We start from the raw sequence: 20411 nt of genomic DNA, 5'->3' as shown, positions 1-20411 counted from the left end.
AATTAAAGGTCAAATATTAGGCCAATCTAGGCCTCAAATATTTTGGAATTGAAAATATTGATCAGGGACAGTTAAAGACAGACATGTAACTCAGTGCTTATTTGCCAAACCGATCATCTTAAATGATATATTATAACAAAATGTAGACAACCACAGTCTATTTCAACAAAAGACATGAACATGATGGGCGGTGGAATAAAAGGCATGTTGCCTTGATGACAACGGTAGTGTTACGGTGCACATTGTATTTAACAAATTGCATATTAAGAACCACTTGAATCTGTTGCTTATGTTGTGTTCAAAAGTTCCTCTATAGTGTGAAAAATGAACATACAAAAACATGTTAGGTGTGGAACATAGGAGCAGGAAGTATTAACTTGAAATGGCAAATCACCAAATGGATTAATTAATATCTCAAGGATGACCAACAATGGCTGCTTGAATTAACATAGATTACTAAATCTCAGACTGAATATATTTCACATTAACAAACACCTCAAAGACCATTTGGATTGGGAGACTTCTTGGTAATAGCTATTCAGTGCATTTGCACACAACAGAAACCACTTTGTGAACAGAATTGTGCATTTTTTTTTTACGGTTCAAAGCTGCCCAAAATTGTTCAAAAAGCTTCATGTACATGTAGACCTTCAACGTGTTAAAAGGTCTACATATTCCCCCATCCAACCATCAATTCACATTGCAAAAAAGTACATTCATCTAATTTGTCTTACCTTGTAAAAGTTTTATCCATTTGAAGAATAAAATTACACAAAATAACAAAAAGGGGACTGTTTTCTCTCGGTAATACAGCTAGAAAAATAACCTAAAACGTAGACAAATTCAATATGAAAAACCGTTTGCAGTCCAAAATACACATTTAATATAAATGAGCCAAACATGTAGAGGAATTCACCAAATGCGTTGAGTACCTCGGTAAACATTTTTTATTACAACACCATCTAGTTTTTAATCAAAAGCAGAGAGACATTTACAAACATTCTAACAACAAAAAGAATAAATGAGAATGAGGAGGGGTGGGGAGAACACATCAAATATGTACCCTATAAAAACTGATCTCTAAACTGAATGTACACAGTACAGCGAGCCAGGGGGAAAATAAAAAACAAATGGGATGTAATGTTTGTGTCTTCTAGTTAGGGGATTGTGTGGGCCATTTTTTATTGTTTCTTTGCAAAAAAGCGTCACACGTAGTCATCTTCAAGTCAAATAAAACATCATAAAAATAAAAGAACAGTTTGGAAAGTTTCTTTTCTTTCATCTTTAGTTACCATAAGTATAGATGTTTGGATAACATAGCCTTACACAGGTCAGGGTCTTCCATCCACTGCTCTTATTCAGGCAGACAAGATGAACAGACAGAGAGAAGGATGGGTGGAGACGGAAGAGGAGAGATGGAGGAAGAGTTGGTGGTTGTGGTTGTGATCCTGTCCGGTCATGCAGGGTGGGGAGGTGGTGGTGCACTGAAATTCGTCCTCCTTTTTCCTTCCATCCATCCTTGATCCTCGTTAGCTGAAAGGTGTCAAAACGAAGGGTGGAGTTTGGTTTCGAGGCAGCCCAACAGTGAACACTTTACCTCCTCATCATTAAACCTCTAGACTACGCACATATAGTGCACACCAGGGCTGGGTTCAATTCACCATCACTCTGAGTCACGAGGTTGGAGTTCGTCCAAGTCCATTTACTGAACATGGTATTGGGACAGGGGAAGGGGTGTGTGATCAGGAAAACTTAAAATCTCTCTGAAAACGAGGCATATAAATGGCAGAATACTAGGGGTGTAACGATGTTCATTTAACTTGAACAGAAGTTGGTTTATTATATTTTTTGTTAAATATTGCTCTGCCTTGTATCTTGAGAACTGAATCAGCAGGTCCTGCAGTTGCACTTTTTATTATTTTCAAATAAAAGGTGTATTATTTGCCATTAATCGTTGTTTACTTGTTAATATCCATAATTAATTAATCCCTGATTCCCTTACAAGGAAAACTTTGAGGAATCCTAATCTGTTCTGTCCAGTATCAGCTATTTATTTCACAGTCACACTGACTGAATTTTTGGCAAAAAAAGTTACTGTATCGATTTCAAATCATTGAATCGTATCGTATCGCTCTAGATGAGCCAAATATCGTCCTGAATCATATCTGAACCATGGAAATCGTATCGTATCGTATCGTAGTAAAAACGTATCGTTACACCCCTACAGAATACCCTGTTGGGACATTGACTTCTGTTTCTCTTAATGCTCAGTTGACTGTGTATTGCACCCAACCCTGGCACAGACACAGAAACATTGTCATGCAAACATGAACAGGAGATATCCAAGAAGTAAATCTGAAATCTATCAGTACGTACACACACACCAGAAAATAAAACAATATGTGTCTATGCCTAAATGCATTTTATCACTGTTTTTGAAACATGGATTTTTAATTGTTTAAATGAGTGTGAAGTAGATTTATATATAGATAATGCACATTTACACGTAGCTCTTGACAGACAAGAATTGACATCTATATTTGAAATATAGTATATTTAAAGACTTGGGACAGTGAAATTAGACATTTTTGTTAAGCGATTGTCTACAGTGTACAATAAATTTCAAATTCAAGGACTGACTCATTTAATTGTGCAAAGCTGAAATGAGCCTGAAGTGATATGGTGTGCACCTTATGGGATCAGTATCGCACACTGCACAATATTGTCTGTTTTGTGAGATTTGTAAAAAATATGAACTTTTTTGATGAATTGGTCTAATAACTTTTCCAATCCCCAGTGGTTTTCTAAAAGACTTGCCTCCTCCTCCCTTTCAAACAAATATTATGAATTTCTGTGATACTATGACTTTTTCATGACACTGTCTTTAGACTTTTATGACCATTATGACTTTTTTTGGCATACTGAACTAAGATTTTTTTTATGACACACTGTACTTAGACTTTTTTAGTGCATACTGTAGACGTTTTTAGGGCACACTGTACTTAGACTTTTTTAGTGCATACTGTAGACGTTTTTAGGGCACACTGTACTTAGACTTTTTTAGGGCACACTGTACATAGACTTTTTTAGGGCGTACTGTACTTAGACTTTTTTAGGGCACACTGTACTTACTTTTTTAGGGCATACTGTACTTAGACTTTTTTAGGTCACACTGTACGTAGACTTTTTTAGGTCACACTGTACTTAGACTTTTTTAGGGCACACTGTACTTAGACTTTTTTAGGGCATACTGTTGACGTTTTTAGGGCACACTGTACTTAGACGTTTTTAGGGCACACTGTACTTAGACTTTTTTAGGGCATACTGTACTTAGACTTTTTTAGGGCACACTGTGCTTAGACTTTTTTAGGGCACACTGTACTTAGACTTTTTTAGGGCACACTGTACTTAGACTTTTTTAGGGCACACTGTACTTAGACTTTTTTAGGGCATACTGAACTTAGACTTTTTTAGGGCATACTGTACTTAGACTTTTTAGGGCATACTGTACTTAGATGTTTTAGGGCATACTGTACTTAGATTTTTTAGGGCATACTATTCTATGACATACTATACTATGACTAAGACTTTTGCCAATTCTCACAACCGAAGCAAATTGGACCCTATGTTTGTCATACAGCTATTTCAAAACACATTTCCTTACAACCAACTGGTAATTGTAGGCTACAGAGCTAAAAACTGAACACTGAAAACTTTAACCACTGTGACACATAACATAGAAACAGTGCATGATTGGTTGTGACACAACCAGATTTTCAGGAAATTAAGCAATATAGGAGTAATAGACACAGAAAGGACAAAAAGAGCGGTAAATACAAACACAAAACTACCAAAAGGAAGGTACGCATCTGATTAAGACACAGCAGGTGATACTTTGCCACAACCGCCCAGTGATATGGTTACCAAAAGCATACCAATATTTATTTTTACATATTAACAGAAAATAATTATGTAATTTAGTACACCCCTTTAGGGTCTAGTAAACATTATGCCAGCGAATAAGCTGCAATATTTTGTACTTAGAATTGAGAAAGTCAAAGTCCAGCATGCAAGGTACAAGAAACTGGAAAGGTAGCCTTTTAATCATAATTATAAATGGCAGCAGCAATGGTCAATTAGACTGTCCACAATGGGCCACTAAACTGATTTAATATCCAATTTAAAGCACCTCCGCATGTGTGCTAGAAGGTTTTGCTTTAGAGGGTGAATTACAACTGGTATCTGCACCAAATAGGCCTTACTTACAGGCACGTCAAATGAGTGCAGACAATTTAGATGGTTCAAAGTCTCAAATGCATATTCAAACTTGATATGTTTTTGCTTTAGAAAGGGTTTTTACACGGTGCATGGCTACAGATAAAAACAGTTTACCCGACAATAATATTTTACATAACACAGAAGTAAAACTCAATGGTACCCCTCGTCACAATATTATTTAAAAGGGACTATAACATCCAGGAGAAATGGAAAGGGGCATGACTGAACTTTTGTCAACAGTCAAATTACAGATCAGACCAAATATAATAAGTCTTTTGCCATATTAAAAAATATGCCTGGAACCTGTGTTCATTATAGAATATTCAAGTTCATAGAAAATAGTAGCAAAAAATATATAATATAAAATATGTAGCAGCGTGTCAACTTATACAGCATGGAAATGAAACAGGACAGAGCTAAACCAGGGTCAAATAGTCCATGAAATACTCAGACTTTTAACGTTATTTGTTACAAAACACTCCACGAAACAGCCTAAGGTATGATACTTACCATTTAAAATCATATCTTACAGATTACATTTGGACAATGTAGAAAGCTTGTCACTGTGGGTATCACCTTTGCTTCTACTGTCATTATTATTATTATTATTATATATGTGGTATTTAAAAAAATTGTTATATTGGTGCACAAGGTGTGGAAAAATTTACACATTTGCAGTTCTACTCAATGTGATAGCTACATAGATTATTTGTTAATAAGTAAACCCGAGAGCTAAACTTAATTAAAGCATTGAAATTGTCTTCAGTTGCTTTAGTCAGGCCAAAATAAGTAAAAATTGTAATTTTCTTATTTTATACAAACATAGCCCATCCCATCTCTCACGTATGGTCAAGTATGAATATAAAATCCTCCCTTTAATTTAAATGGGCATGAATGTTTATTGATGACATGTAACTGAAACTCTGTTTGACCCTGGTTTAACATGAGCAAATAGTATGCTTGTTTGAAAAGGACATCGGGGCTGTGATGCCCAGCACGCATGCAACTACAGACAGACTGAAGAGATAACATAAAGTCATTTCAGCCTGGTGCAAACAGTGTACATTCCCCCATGGCAATATGAACAGATAAAACAGCGTTAAAGCATATCTGTGGACACAACAAATAGCCATACTACCAACAGGATTAAAAGTACTTAATTGTCTTTTTTCCCCCCTGATGACCATGTTCTAAGATATCAGACTGAATGCAAAGGTAGATTTCCTACAGCTAGAAACAGTTTGGGTAAAAATATACTCAACTAATGCATTTTTTGGCATCTACAAATTATCAAAAGTTGTAGGCCCTGTGTCCACTGGGGATCTCTTATCTAACAGATGGGAGACTGCAGTGATTGCTGTTGCAATGCTACTATTGAAAAGCAGTGCTCGTTTAAAAAAAGGTTTTTACATTTAGCAGTTGTCACTCTGAAAATATACAAATGCTATGCCGTAAGTGAAAGAAAACGTGGGGAAAATATACTCTGTCTTTAACAAATGTAATGTTTTGTTAAGAGGTTCCCGGTGGACACAAAGTCTTACTTTTCAGTAAAAACTGTGGACAATTGGTGTAACAGATTACATTTAACTGGGGCTGATAGCTACAAATTAGAACAACTCTACACTATTTATATCACATGACAGATTACTGAGACAGTTACCAAGTTATATTGTTTTGGTATGGGTTTTGACTGCTTTCAGAATTCAGTAACCCCACAAGCAAAACCACCCCAGCTAATATTTCTCATTATGAGAGAAACTCATGAAGAAGTGCATATATAGATAATGTATAGAGCCACTATACAGAGACATTACATTCTCAAGAGTGAATGTAGTTTATGTCTGAAAGGTAATGTAAACTTTTGAGAAATATTATTTGGGGTGATGCGACTCTGCTCTATAAGGACCGGTTTATACACAACACCACAGACATCTTAAGGGCTTTGGACATGAGAACGACACACAGAATCGATCAAACCAGATATTTCAACTGCAATTCCAAAACTTTACAATAAGTTATCATGTTGTTCAACACGCAAGTAAAGTGACGCAATGGAAGAAACCATCTTCCCACAAAGATTACAAAAGGATTTGTGAAACCCTATCACCGAACAAGACAATTAGCCTCAAATATTGACCTCAAATCATTTGGGAGCAACGAACCATTGACAACATGGCATCGATATTAGTCGTGCACAAGCTGGTGTTAAATAGTTTCAGATAAATTCATCTACAGCTCATCCATAACATCCAAAAAACCAGCATATCACATAATGCTATGAGCCAAAATATTCAAAAATACTTGCATAATCTCTTGCCAACCATTTCAACGTACATACAAGTCGATGTCAAATAACAATTAGCATGTAATCATGAATTTGCTGCATTGACATTAAAAAGGTTCAGAGTTTTCATTTAATGTAAACCTTCAATATTTGCAAGTTCTCACAGATAAAATTAGGATTTTCTTCAGTTTAACTGAATCAACTAAAGCTTTCAATTTATTATTCAATGTTTACATGTAATTTACTCCCGCCAATTACCTCTGTAAGATACTGCAATTAATTATGCACCTATCCTGACAATCAACAAATTACAAATAACTTCAATGCGAAGCCACGGATCAACCTGAGCAGAATATCAAATTTTGTTTTCCTCACACGTTATGTGTACTAATGGCATCAAGATCGATGTTGTCGGAACATGATATCAAAAGGTATCACGTTTTTTTCTCTCGTTTTTTTCACTTCACCTCAACCTCTTAAATTGAGGATGAATGATGATACAATGAGTCAAAAGTGAGCAACACTAGGCCACAAAACATAAAATTGGATAAAAGTCAAATGTCAGGCAATATTACCGACATGCAAATATGGCACAATAACATTGTCAATTTTCTGTGTCCAAAAATCACAGTTTAGATAATCACAATTATCAGTTTGATAAATAGATTTTCACCTTTTCTTAATCAGAACATGACAGTGATATATATATATTCAACTTTTAAACTGAAATGTTAATACAACATTAATATGAATGGAACATTTACAAAGTGTAGATTGCTCTAACGACAAGTTGAACATTGTGATTTTTTTTTCCTTCTAAAAATACAATCCAATTTCAACAGATAAGTACTGTAATAAAAATGACTGGGGAATACTTTGACATCTGAAATCTGCCAATCAGTCAAGGAACTATTTGTACAAGTACACTGACAAACCAACTCAGCAGTCACAATACACTTAAATTAAACTCACATATAATGAAATGGCAATTAAGTACTGAATCTTGATATTCAGGCCAGAATAATTCTCAACCTTTTTTGGTCCACTGGCCATAGCTGCTGGTAAAAAAACAAAATGTTGATAATGTCCACTTTTTATGAGCCAAATAGTTGTTTGCAAAGGTTGATCTACTGCTAAAATGGCAGAACTAGTACATCATTTGCACAACAAAACATGTACAAGCAACAGGGCTGGTACTGCTTTCTTGCCATGCCATCTGTAACTGAATTCATAAATCGTAATTTTTAAATTTATTTGGCAGAATACAAAAAGTGACTGACAAATTTTGCAAATTACCAGCCTCAGAGGCATGTAGACCAAAAAGTAACAACGCATCCACAAAGTAAATTTCCAGTAACTACCAGTGTATTTTCTGAGAGAAGCACATCATTGACACAACTCTTACAAACCCCTCTGTGCAATGGAGCATGAATACAGTATGTATTACACATATTGTCTGAAAGACCAGATACACAACACAACTGTGATTACTAATTGTGCCATTTTAAGGAAAGCAAACTTACCGTACACCTACCTGACATCAAAAGGACTGAGTTTTAAAAGTCTTTTCCTTGCTGACCTCAACTCTGCTTCATTTATTCATACAGGGACGTTTAAATTAACGTAATCTCTACTGTAAATTATGATTTCAAAAGTTTTTCAAATGTTCAAAAGCCTTTTATGTCCTACGCGTGACTGTACTCAGGGGACAAAGGCAACATTTCCTTGATAATGTGTTATTCTCGGTGATAACACACCCTCTGTAGATTCAATTTGGACCAAATATGTTATGGGCACAGAAAATACTAAACAAAACCGAAGGCTATAATCCAATGAAGAAGAGAGGAGGTGAGCAATCAAAGCAGACTTTTTCAAACATCTTCTGCCATGTAGTTCAAGCTATTTGAGCCTGAAGTGGACTGGCTCGGTCCAGCTCTAAAAAAAATGTAGTGATGAAGAAGACAGAAGAGAGATTATGAAAGGAGAAAATAAACCAGGAAATGTTGTACACACCTCCCTTCTCGCCTAGCGGTGTCGGTACTCCCTCTCCCTCTCTCTCTCGCGGTCACGATCACGGTCCCTCTCGCGATGGCGATCGCGCTCCCGGCTGCGTTCTCGGTAATAGTCCTCATGCCTGTCGCGACTGCGGGACTTGTGGCGTCGGCTCTTTTCTCTAGAGCGGCTGTGGTCGCGTTCCCTGGAACGTTCTCGCCTGGCATGGACAAGCATCATTGGACTGTGTACAAGGGGTTTAAAGTTTCAAATACCAAATGTTCCAGGGCCAATTCCCATTTGGAAGAAATAATTTAGATACAGTCAAGTACAGTAAATATAGGCTAGAAAAAATAAACAACCATATCAAATGGTAGACAAACAGTCCACACTTTAAATATGTCTGGCTCACTTTTTTTCAATTTGTGCTAGATCTAAAATATTCTATCTGACAAATGGTTTTACGTTTATTTCTAGTATTGCTTGTAAACACTTTAGTGTCACAATTAGTGGCTACTGCACAAAATCAAAATCTTACCTGGAAGCAGAACCGTAGCTTTTTGACTCAATGCCGTGGAGACAGTCCTGCAGGGAACTGATGAGGACCTTACAGCGGTCATCTGCTGACACTTTGGACTGCTTAATCAGACTGATGGCTGTCACCAAGGTCTCTATAGCACTGCCATAGTCAGCTGAAGAGAACACAAGGTTGTATTAAGCATTAATTAGCTCCCAGTTGTTGTCTTGTCGGCGTTAAATCTGAGCACACCCACAGTAACTAAGTACTAGTGCATTATGTATCCTATATTTTTATGTGTATTACCTGCACTAGCGTCAGACACCGCTCTAGATATGGCGCTGGAGGAGATGGCTCTGTTCCTGTTCATGATCTCCTCGAACTCTGCCTCGCTCAGTGGTGTCCGTGACGCCTCCATATCCCTACAAATACATACAAACACAAAAGGGTCACAACATGTGGTAAGTTCCAGAGTTACACAAGACATTTATCCTTGCAACCAATACAAATGTGTTTTAACAAAAAAAACTGTAAATCAGCAACTTTCTTGCACTTAATAAACAGAGCAACATTTTGTGCCAATTACATTACATTAATTGCTGTTTTGATTATTTGTTCCACCTCCACCACCCATTCTTACCGGCCTCCAGGACCGTAGTCCCCTCTTTCATATGGTGGCGGGCGTCCGTATGGGTCGTTTGGTCCGGGGGGGCCTCGGTTGTCGTTGGGGGGCATGTTGTTGTTGCCAGGTGGGGGGAAGAAGGCAGGGTTGACGTGGGGTGCTGGTGGTGGTCCACCCGGCGGGGGACCTGGCATGTGTGGAGGTGGAGCCAGAGCCATGGGGGGCCCGATGGGGCCTGGGGGACGTGGAGGGAAGGGTCCCGGGGGTGGCGGGCCCTGTTGAGGGGGTGGGGGGCCAGGGGGAGGGCCGTAACCTGGAGGAGGAGGACCCGGGGGCAGGGGTCCCATTGGAGGTTGGCCAAACTGACCAGGGAAGAGAACAGGGGGAGGAGGCCTGTCGCCACGATTTGGAGGACCAGAGAGGGGAGGGGGGAGGCCTTGGCCAGGAGGTGGAGGTCCTGGAGGACCAGGGGGACCAGGTGGACCTGGAGGGGGACGTGGGGGACCCTGCATCCCACCTAAAAGAGAACACAAGGGACAAAACGGAAGTGTATGAGACAAAGTAAGATCTAGTGAACGAATGTTTATGTTATAGCAGGTAGAGTTATCCCCAACATTTCTGAGTATTAAGGGGAAATAAAATCACTAAGACTTTTCTACTTGAAAATATAATTGGCTGGTTTAAAACATACATATAACAACACATATTGGCTCGACCGATTTATCGGTCAATCTCTGATTTTAATATCCTGTAGCCAGTATATTTCATGATTTCCTTCAAATGTAGATACATATTAGGTACGTATTAAGGCAGTTCAAAGCAGGAACAATAACACACACGTAAGGAACAGCAAGCCATAGCTACAGGGAACAACACATGTCAAAAGGCCACAAAATAATGCTGCAAATTAAATCAGAAGGCAACAGAACAGATGATGAGATATACTGTTTAAACACTGTTGAGGAAAACTTTTTAGAGCAGGCTTTTTAAACAAGATGCCCTTTCATTCAAATACTTTTTCCTCAACACTTTATTGAGAGGGTGCATTGCTATAAGTTGCCAAGAGCCCCAAGACATGGCATAGTAAGCACATATATATTTGAGATACTGTATATACTGCAGTTAGCAAATAGGTTATTCCCATGCAAGGGTTCACTTGTGAGATGTCATTTAAGGCTTTGTCAGATGCATTTTGTTTCTCTCATGCAGCTGCATGAAGGAATTACAGAAACAATTTAAAAGGGAAGTGTTTGACATTGAGCCTTTACACAGCCTCAGAGGATCGAGGAGCAAAAAAAGGTACTGTAGAAGTAATGTGTATATTTTGATTAGATACAATACAAGCATGAAAAAAAGTTGAATTTACTTGAGGCAGTATAAATGATTGAGTTGGCAGAATGGCCTTCAAAAACTTGCTGTGTGCTTCTGCATCTTCAAGTCTTGTGTCTTTTGTTTAATATTTTTATCTGAACTGACCTCGAAATAAAGCACATGTCTATAAATATTGTGCTTCTCTAAAATGTTTTAGTTGTAGTTACCCTGGCCTCATGTAAGGCCAGCAGTATTTGATGGAAACTGTCTATTGAGGAATTAAGAGAGTTTGGTGAGAAATTCAGCTGTTTTTTGGGGCAGTCAACCTGAAGGTTTCAATGGCTCAACTCCCACCGATAAACAGCTGAGGGTTAGGATAAAAAAGGTGATCGATCAATTCAATCAGATCAATCGAGGTGTTTCACCTCTGCCACGCCAGTTCCCGTTCCTGCCCCCCGGCGGGAAGGGATTGAAACTCATATCCATCAGAGGGCCATCTTGGTGCCTAATCAGATCTGGTCTCATGCCCGGGCCTAATGGGGAAGAAAGCAAACCAATCACAATTCTACCCTTCATTAACTTCCCCCTACTAACTGGAGGCCTGTCACAGCCCAGCAGCACGGGACACCAGCCACTAAGCGAAAGAAGGGATGTGGAAAAAGGTGGGATGGAGGGGAAAAGACGCCAAAATGGGAAGAAAAAAAGGAGAAAAGCTGGCAGCTCCAATCTCTCCTACAATGTGTGTGAGGCGGCCAATCCAAGATTTGCAAGGAGTTTGAGGTTGGTAGCTTGCCAAGTAAAGCTTTGAGCAAACTGCTTCTCAGGCAATGTTTTTTGGAAATTGTCAGTGAGCAGAAAATTGCAGCCAGGGAAGGATTACATGTTCAACTGGAGGTGAAGAGGGAGAACGAAAGAACAAACCAGATGGGGAGGGAAACATGCAAAGACACAGCCCTGCCAGGGGAGATTTAATGGGTGAAAGATCCCTCACAAGAAACACAAACTACAATAAGACTAGCTTTGGTTCCATGCGGGTGTGAGTAGTAGCAAAGGCTGGACTGTTCTAACAGAGAAGCACTGCCAGACAGAAAGCACAATTTTACTTAAATCTCATTAAGTTTTCATGGCATTTGTAATACTATGATGATTGTTTCAATCTGTTATATTATTGTAAAATCACCATATGAATGACAAAAGCCTGAAAAAAACAACATAAAATTCAAAATATGAAGAAAACTTTTAACAACACCAAATCTAAACATCAGGAAATCAATCCACCGACCCTTAAACCTCAACAGGTGATTCCTGATCCATACATATCATAGATCACACGTTGTAGTGAGCCAACGGTGTGATTCTTGATGTGTATGTATTTCCAATGCATCTATCCATGAATTTGCTTTGACTGCTGAGGCTGGGGATTAATTGTATCTGTTTCAATGAGGTTTTCCAGTAAAGATGTGATCAGAACACAAACATCTTTTCTGCCATGAACTCACCTTGTTTCAACATTCAACTAGGTCCAATCACTTTATTTTTTTCCCCCACTCGTATTAGGTGAAATCTAAATTAGATTAGGAGACAGCTGGCGATTTACAGTAAATGCCAGTGGCTGCCAACTTCTAATAGCAGCAAGCTACCTCCTACACTCAGGCTATAAATCATTTAAGTACATTCAAAAGCTGTTTGGTATTCATTAGCTATGTATAGTTTAAAATTAGACCTGCTATAGCATAAACTGTCAAATGAATCTACTGACTAACCCTTTCATCTGATTTCTGTAGTTTTAAATATTATCTTTCTACTGAGTGAACTGAGTCCCTACCATACTGGCACAAACACTTGTTGCCAAACTAACCAGGGAAGTGTGGGGGCGGTCCTCCAGGTCCAACGGGACCAGGGAAGCGGTCTCCACCGGGGCCGGGTGGTCCGGGTGGAAACCTGCCTCTGCCGCCTCGACCCATGGGGAAACCCCCACGAGGGCCAGCGCCAGGGGGACCTGCTTTACCTTCCCCAGACATCTGGCCTGACTGGGTACCTGGGAAATGAAGAGACAATGGTGACTCAGTTTGCCATTAAATATGCAATAAATGTGTGCACATTTAAACACGACTGGATCAATAACTGAAGTAATATGTGCGATAAGTGTGCTTATGCATATAAGTCCATGTAATGTTGTCCATTTTTTGCAAGTGCATTTTCCGTAGACTAATGACCAGACATGACCTCTTTAAACCAGCATGGTGATAAGCATGCCAAGTTAAAATAACTCTTGCTAATACGGATGAGTTATGAATTTTGATTTTTCGAATAGTCGTTATTTATTAAAAAAAAATCTAATAATTAATGCGACTATTTGTCCCATCTTAAAAAATATATATATTTCCCTTGTATTAACCGTTGCAGGCGCTGCCTGGTAGTAACGTTACTACCGGTAAAATGTGTGTGGCACGTTCAGTTCGGCTCTTTTCTGTTAGCGCAGGGGTGTGTGGGTGTGTGTGTGTTTGTGTGTGTGTGTGTGTGCCGCTTCCATAAACCCCCGTGCTCCCTCCGAAGGAGGAAGGAGAGTTGGGTACCCGGAGGCGCACGGCAGGCGACGAGAGGCCTGTACTACGTACTACTGTACTACAGTTAACTCAGGGTTTTCAGTACTACGAAGCTGGATCACTTCTTACCGGGGTAGATCACCATGGTAACTGATTCTGAACAGCTAACCTGTTCCTGAGCAGGTTATGATCCAGATCAGAGATCAACTCGTATAAAAGCACCTCCTACTGACCAATCGGAGCTTGGTGCGGTGATCGTATGATGATATTACACACATATGGAGAAGTTTAAGTCATATTTCAGGCTAAAAAAAGCACAGTTTAAACTGACAAATGCAGCAATGACAGCAGACGTTATGTTGTGGGTGTTTACCGCTTTGAATCATGTTTTTATATATATATATATATAGATATATATATATATTTTTTTTTACTTGCTCTTGAGTCCGTTTCACACCGCCAGAGGGGGGAAGCAGGTGAAAGGATGTTTAAATAGTCATAGACGCATCATACTCGCAGGGTAAAAAGATAAGTTATCCATTCATCTTTTACACTCTGAAAAGCTATTTATATTTAGACGAGTATATCCGACTTTTGAGTGTTCCGTTAAATTAATAAGTCTGTTAATTTACACATTCACACATCGGAAGTTTTTCTTTTGCCAGCTGTCCCTCCTGCATTTAGCAGCTTCAACTGTGTTACTGTTAGTCTGATTAAGTGTTTAACTTCTTCGTATTTGTCTAATATAGTTTGCTCTTCCTTTGTATAATGTGCCGCTCTGCCTGCCTGTCTGTCTGTAGACTTGTCCATGTCTGTGATTGGTCAGATACTGCAGACAATGACCCGTTCATGTGAACGCGCTCACAACGAGACTGAGAAACTTACCGAGTTGATTACCAGCTTCGTAGTACAGTTTAGCGAGATCTCGTTTGTTGGTTTAAGGTTCTGAATGGCTGGCCGCGCGCGCACCCCAACGTTGTGTCCGCGTGCAAACGACGCCGCGCTCCTAATAGTGTCAGCAGGTAGATCAGCTGTTCCAGCACCTGAGCATATCGTCATTCAAACCCGACAGAAACAAAATAAAACTCACCAAAACCGTCTCGGTTTTTCTTTCCACCGGCATCTTCCACTGTTCCAACAATATGGTTGAAAAAAAACTCTTAATCCACAGTGTTAGATGGGAAAATGTGCCGACGCTACATATCGTTTTCCCACGTGTCTATCTCTCCCTGCAGAGAAGCTGCTGCGGGGTGGGGGGGTATTATTCGAATAATAATCGAATAATACCCAGTGATTTTCGAATAGTATTTTTGCTTGGGATATACATCCCTACTTGCTAAGTGCATATTTTAAATATACCGATGACAAATGTGCATTTATCCTACTTACTTTTGCGTGACTGCATCTCAAACTGGCTGAGGGACTGTTTGTTGCACGGCGTGACGATGGGATTTTGACCATGGAGCTCCCTCTTTGACAGCAGCTCCATTAACTTCCTAGATGATCCCTCTGAGCCCACACACACCAGTGCAAACCTGTAAGATAGATGAATGCAGAGGATAGACAAAATCAGATTCACGCAAAAAAAAATATCGGAGTTAGTGCTAGAATAATATATATATATTTTTTTCAATTTTAAGAGATAATAAAGACCTCACCCTTTTGACTGGCCATTAGCTCTGTTTTCAAAGAACTTGATCTCCAGCACATCTGAGATTCCTACCGACCGGATAGCTTCCGTCAGGTCCTCGTCTGTCGTCCACTGCAAAAGAGAAGACAGCATCATTAGTATATTCGTACTGACTTGCTTAATTTGATAATCGTGTAATGTCTCACAACTTGCAGATAAATGTGTGGGTCTACATTTGGCATGGTACAAGAATACCTTGTCAACAGGACTGTCTTAGTTTAAGAGCATAGGATTTCAATATTTTCCTTCACTCAATTCTCTGATACCCACCCATGTGAGGTTTCCTATGTACAGGGCAATCCTTTTGCCTGTGTAGGTGTACACCACGTTGGGTGGGGCACTCTTCCCTCCCTCTGAACCACCTGGTGTAGGCAGTGTGTCCAGGTAGTCGCGGTCTTCCGGAGCGTCGCCATTGTTGGCTGAAGGGGATATTACATCATCGTACAGGTCGATCTGTTCGTGGACTGGGTAGTCAGCTTCCTGTTGAGCACGACAGTAACAGTTCAGTCAAGCGTGTGACGTGTTATAAGCAGTTTCACAACACCGATTATACATGCGAGTAACTCTGAGACAGTTGTACAACGCCATTCAGTACCAAAATGTGTAAAATTACCCAATAATGTTTTGATTTTTCAGTACACCCAGAATATATTACAGGGGTATATTTTTGTGTTTTAGTTCTCTCATTTGATTGTAGAAGTATCTGGTGGGAGAGGAAGTCCTGATTTGTCTAATGTGCAATATGCTAGTGGTATACAAACTTTTAATGATGACAGTATACAGTTCATAGACATAAAGGCAATAATTGTTTCTCACTTATACAAGTATTGGTGCATATGTTGGCAGACATGCAAAAATAAACTGCCATAAATTGATACATTTATGTCTAACTTGCACAACAATTTCCAGCGAAGTTTACTGCTCATACAGACAGATCTTAAATGATCAACTTAGTCAAAAGTATTTGTTTACATCAAGGGTTGAGTTTGACTCGCTCGTTGTCTGTGTCGCAAAAATGATGCCATAATCTATTATTACCTGTCATTTAATTTTTGTGATAAAGCATTTTATAGCATTTCATTTTTTGTTTTTTAATAATTCATATACAGAACAAACAGTGTATGGAGAGAAAAGAGGAACAGAGACATTGAGTGTGCGGTCACCTTTCATGACGACAACAACACACAAAGCAGATGAATGATTGATTTTTTTTTTTCAGCAGTGACAGCGGAGGCCACTAAAAACAATGCGGCCATTATGCCTAAACAGGAAAATATGAACAATGAAAGTTTAGAAATTAGACAATTAAAATATTTAATTTGTGGATCCCGCAAGCCCTCACTTCATCGGGACAAAATCCTGCAGCATGTGCACAAGTGGCGCAGCTGGACCCTTCTCCGACCAACCCTGTCTTACTCCCAACTCGACGCTCGGTCTGTGCCCCCCGGCGTCTGATACTGACACACTGAGGCACCCTTTAACGTCTGTATGAGACACACCAGGCTTTCATCTAACTCAAATGTGTAAACCCATCTGCGTCATTGTTAGATGACCAGAGATTGTGTTGCAACGTGCTACTGTGAATTACTTCAAGTTTAACACGTCAGTTAACGCGACCTCTGGTTTACATTGTGTTGTTACTTTGCATTCACTAGAGCTGGTAGGACTCTTGTGTGCTGCCAAACAGATAAGTAAGCCTGTTGTGGAACACTTTAATCTGATTATCTTAAAACAGGGTAAACTGAATCTTAGTAAAGGCTTTTAACCTGTGAACACACCTAGATAGTTTTAAGTGGTTGGACAAGTGAATACCTTCGTCATATCATCTGTGCATGTGACCAGATTAACCTGATGTACAAACAATAAAAAGAAAAATGTGCAGTTGACGTTCATATGATTGATGTACAACAGGTTATTGGATAAATCCCAGTGATCGTGTAAATGTTGTCATAGCATTATTGATGCTCCCAATTATAGATTGGGACATGTAGACACACTCAGGAAAGCACAAGATGACCATAGGCTGACTCAGGAGCAGATATTTAGTTTTTCTGACCTTTAACTTTACTATGAGTAGATTATTCACAAATAATCCAGCTGGTTTACAAAGCAGTAAATGGTTTAGGGCCAAAACACAATTCTGATCTTCTCCTATGTAATGAACCACCCAGACCTCTCAGGTCATCTGGATCAGGTCTGCTTAGTGTCCCCAGAGTCAGAACTAAACATGCAGAAGCAGCGTTCAGTTTTTATGCACAAAATATTTGGAACAAGCTCCCAGAAACCTGCAGGACCGCTCCAACTCTGAGTTATTTTAAATCAAAGCTGAACACTTTCCTGTTTGCTGCTGCTGCCTTTTATTAAACCAGATAATGATCTTATACTGCACTAGAGCTTTTACTCTTGTGTGTTATACTCTATTTTAGCTTCTATCCTAGCTTTTATTTTTAGCTTGTTTTTATTTTCTAATCTTTAATGTTTTTATAACTGTTTTAATTATGTCTTAATGTTCTTTTGCACTTTGTTGCAATGTTCTTGAATGTTTATGTAAAGCACTTTGAATTGCCCTGTTGCTGAAATGTGCTCTACAAATAAATCTGCCTTGCAATAACCTAACTTAACTAGAATTATCAAAAGCCATGCTTGTTCTAGCTTTTAACATAATCAATTACACTTGTTTCTTCACTGCCTAACTTCAGGCTGGTTGACTGACTGAGTGCTGACAATCAACACAAGCTACACCACAGGTTGAGAGATGTTGATGGAGATAACTCTAAATGTCCTACAAAACAACAACACATTACAGTTTTTACAGAAAAGGGGTGTGTGTGAGTGTGTGTGTGTGTGTGTGTGTGTGTGTGTGTGTGTGTGTGTGTGTTGTTGAGGAAGAAAACAACATCTAGCCAGAGGACACATAAATGCTAACGTTAGCTTAGAAGCTAACAACCCAATAATAATGTTACTATCTATTAAAATGAGTTTATAATTTATACAATTGAAGCCTAACAATGATTAATCTAACTTCGTTTCAACATTAATAGCTTGTATGAACTGAAAACACACAAAGTAACATATTAACCATATTGTTTTTGAACGCAAAAGCTAACACTAGCTAGCAAGCTACAAGGCCTTTGGAAAGGAAGCTGCATCCCACGTCATATCTACGGGGGTATTGCACATGCGCAGTAAAATCTAGCCACAGCTTGAGTTACACTGCGCATGCGTAATACCCCTTACCCAAGACCCGTGTCCTTGCCTTCTTCTATAGGCCTTGGCTAACACTAGCTGGCGTAATTCCGTTTGTTTGGCTCGATAGCCCGCCACAGGCCTGACACTGTGAATGCAGAACAATGCAAGTAGCTAGCATTCACCCATAACGTTGCACATTGTAAGTCTATTTCTACATGCATCAATACGTCGTGTTAAATGTGTATAAAACACCGCAAAATGCATAATTTGGAGGTGATAACAGTCTGAGAGTTTGCAGCTGCAGCATGGTGAGAGAGGGCCTGTGTGTTTGTTAGAGAAAGCTCCGTTTGTTCAACAGAAAAACACCATTCCTCCACCGTACTAACAACAACAGATTACACAGGTATACTATATATGTATATTGTAGTAGAAGTGTGGTGAATGCGGGTTTTAGTACCTGGTTGAATTCCTCCTCTACGTCGGCGTAGATATCGATGTGATCTACACCGTCCGCCATCTTCCTCTGACCCGTCGCTGTGTGTCTCCGCCCGGCGGTGCAGAGCAACACTGATCCACTGAGACAGAGAGACAGAGAGAGAGAGACAACGAGCGCTCCTACTGGTCACCTTCACTCACTACACACGCCTGCTGCTGCACACCATAATAAACACCATAGCAATCATGAAGAGGCTGAAGAAAAGAAAAGAAATAAATATATGTATATATACATATATTTATTTTTTATATATATGTATATATATATACATATATATATATATATAATACATTCTGAATATTATTGTATATAATAATTTATGAAATATTATTGTATATATTATTGTATATATATACATATATATATACATATATATACACATATATATACATATATATAAAATAATAATATATATTGTATATACATATATATACATATATATATATAAAATAATAATATATATTGTATATATATATATATATATATATACAATAATATATACAATAATATTTCATAAATTATTATATACAATAATATTCAGAATGTATTATATATATATATGTATAATACATTCTGAAATATTATTGACTTTCCTCTTAAATTTGTGGTTGAAATTTCAAATTTGGATTCATCTCATAATTTCTCATAATGTAGATAGATAGATAGATAGACAGATAGATAAAATAAGATAAGATAAGATAAGATAAGATGAACCTTTATTAATCCCCAGAGGGAAATTCAGGTGTCAAAGCAGCAAACAATAATAGAGATATAAAAGATACAGAGTGAATGGGTGAACATAGTGTGTGCAGTCCGTCAATAAATAAATGTAGTATGTGCAATAAATAAATGTAATATGTACATATGTGCAGTCTATAAAGTGGTATATAGGATGTATAGTGTAAAGTAAGTGTAAATATATCTAGATAGATAGATAGATAGATAGATAGATAGATAGATAGATAGATAGATAGTAACTTTATTGATCCCGAGGGAAATTCAAGTTTCCAGCATCACAGTTCCGTAGTGCAAAACATGTGAGTAAAAAGCCAGTAAAAAAGTTAGGGCTACAAAGTACAAAGTACAAAAAAATATACCAGATATAAAAATACAAGGGGATGAAGAAACCTGTTAAAAGTGAACATAGTGCAGGGTAACAGCTGTGATACAGGACTATTTAAAAAAGTAAATGTAGACATAAAACGTTATATGTTTCACTTAGTATTTCCAATCGGTATTTCTTTTAATCATGCCAAACTTTTCATCTATATTTTCTTTTATTAATAGAAATGTTTTGTTGTCTATTGTTTACTTGCATTAGGGCTGACATCCTGTCAGGGAGCCCTGAAACTGAACTGTACATTTACATGATATTTTCAGGTGGATTTCATTTCATTCTCACTGTGCAATATCATTTTCCACTTGTGCAATTTTAGCTTTTTTAATAGTCTGTTTATTGTCAATACTGTATATACTGCTCCTATTT

General features: G+C 38.4%; 1 protein-coding gene across 5 annotated transcripts; it reads right to left on the bottom strand.

Moving 5' to 3' along the window:
- Nucleotides 1-859: 859 nt before the first annotated feature.
- On the bottom strand, nt 860-19047 carry cpsf6 (cleavage and polyadenylation specific factor 6). Of its 5 annotated transcripts, none has more exons than XM_037760338.1 (12): nt 18887-19046; nt 15511-15720; nt 15209-15312; nt 14940-15085; nt 14641-14679; nt 12863-13042; nt 11430-11537; nt 9712-10210; nt 9378-9493; nt 9093-9246; nt 8576-8798; nt 860-1533 (listed from the first exon to the last, which is right to left on the bottom strand). In XM_037760338.1, exons 1-11 carry the CDS (start codon nt 18944-18946, stop codon nt 8588-8590), a joined length of 1827 nt encoding a protein of 608 aa, XP_037616266.1. In that variant the 5' UTR covers nt 18947-19046; the 3' UTR covers nt 860-1533; nt 8576-8587. The 5 variants fall into 5 exon arrangements, with proteins under 5 accessions (XP_037616266.1, XP_037616268.1, XP_037616269.1 ...); XM_037760340.1 differs by having other exon boundaries at nt 8576-8774; XM_037760339.1 differs by lacking the exon at nt 860-1533 and adding an exon at nt 3564-8497 and having other exon boundaries at nt 18887-19047.
- Between the last annotated feature and the right edge of the window lie 1364 nt (nt 19048-20411).

The sequence above is a fragment of the Sebastes umbrosus genome, chromosome 23, assembly GCF_015220745.1.
Source record: "Sebastes umbrosus isolate fSebUmb1 chromosome 23, fSebUmb1.pri, whole genome shotgun sequence".
NCBI lineage: Eukaryota > Metazoa > Chordata > Actinopteri > Perciformes > Sebastidae > Sebastes > Sebastes umbrosus.
This window is presented reverse-complemented; position numbering and strand designations above follow the sequence as displayed.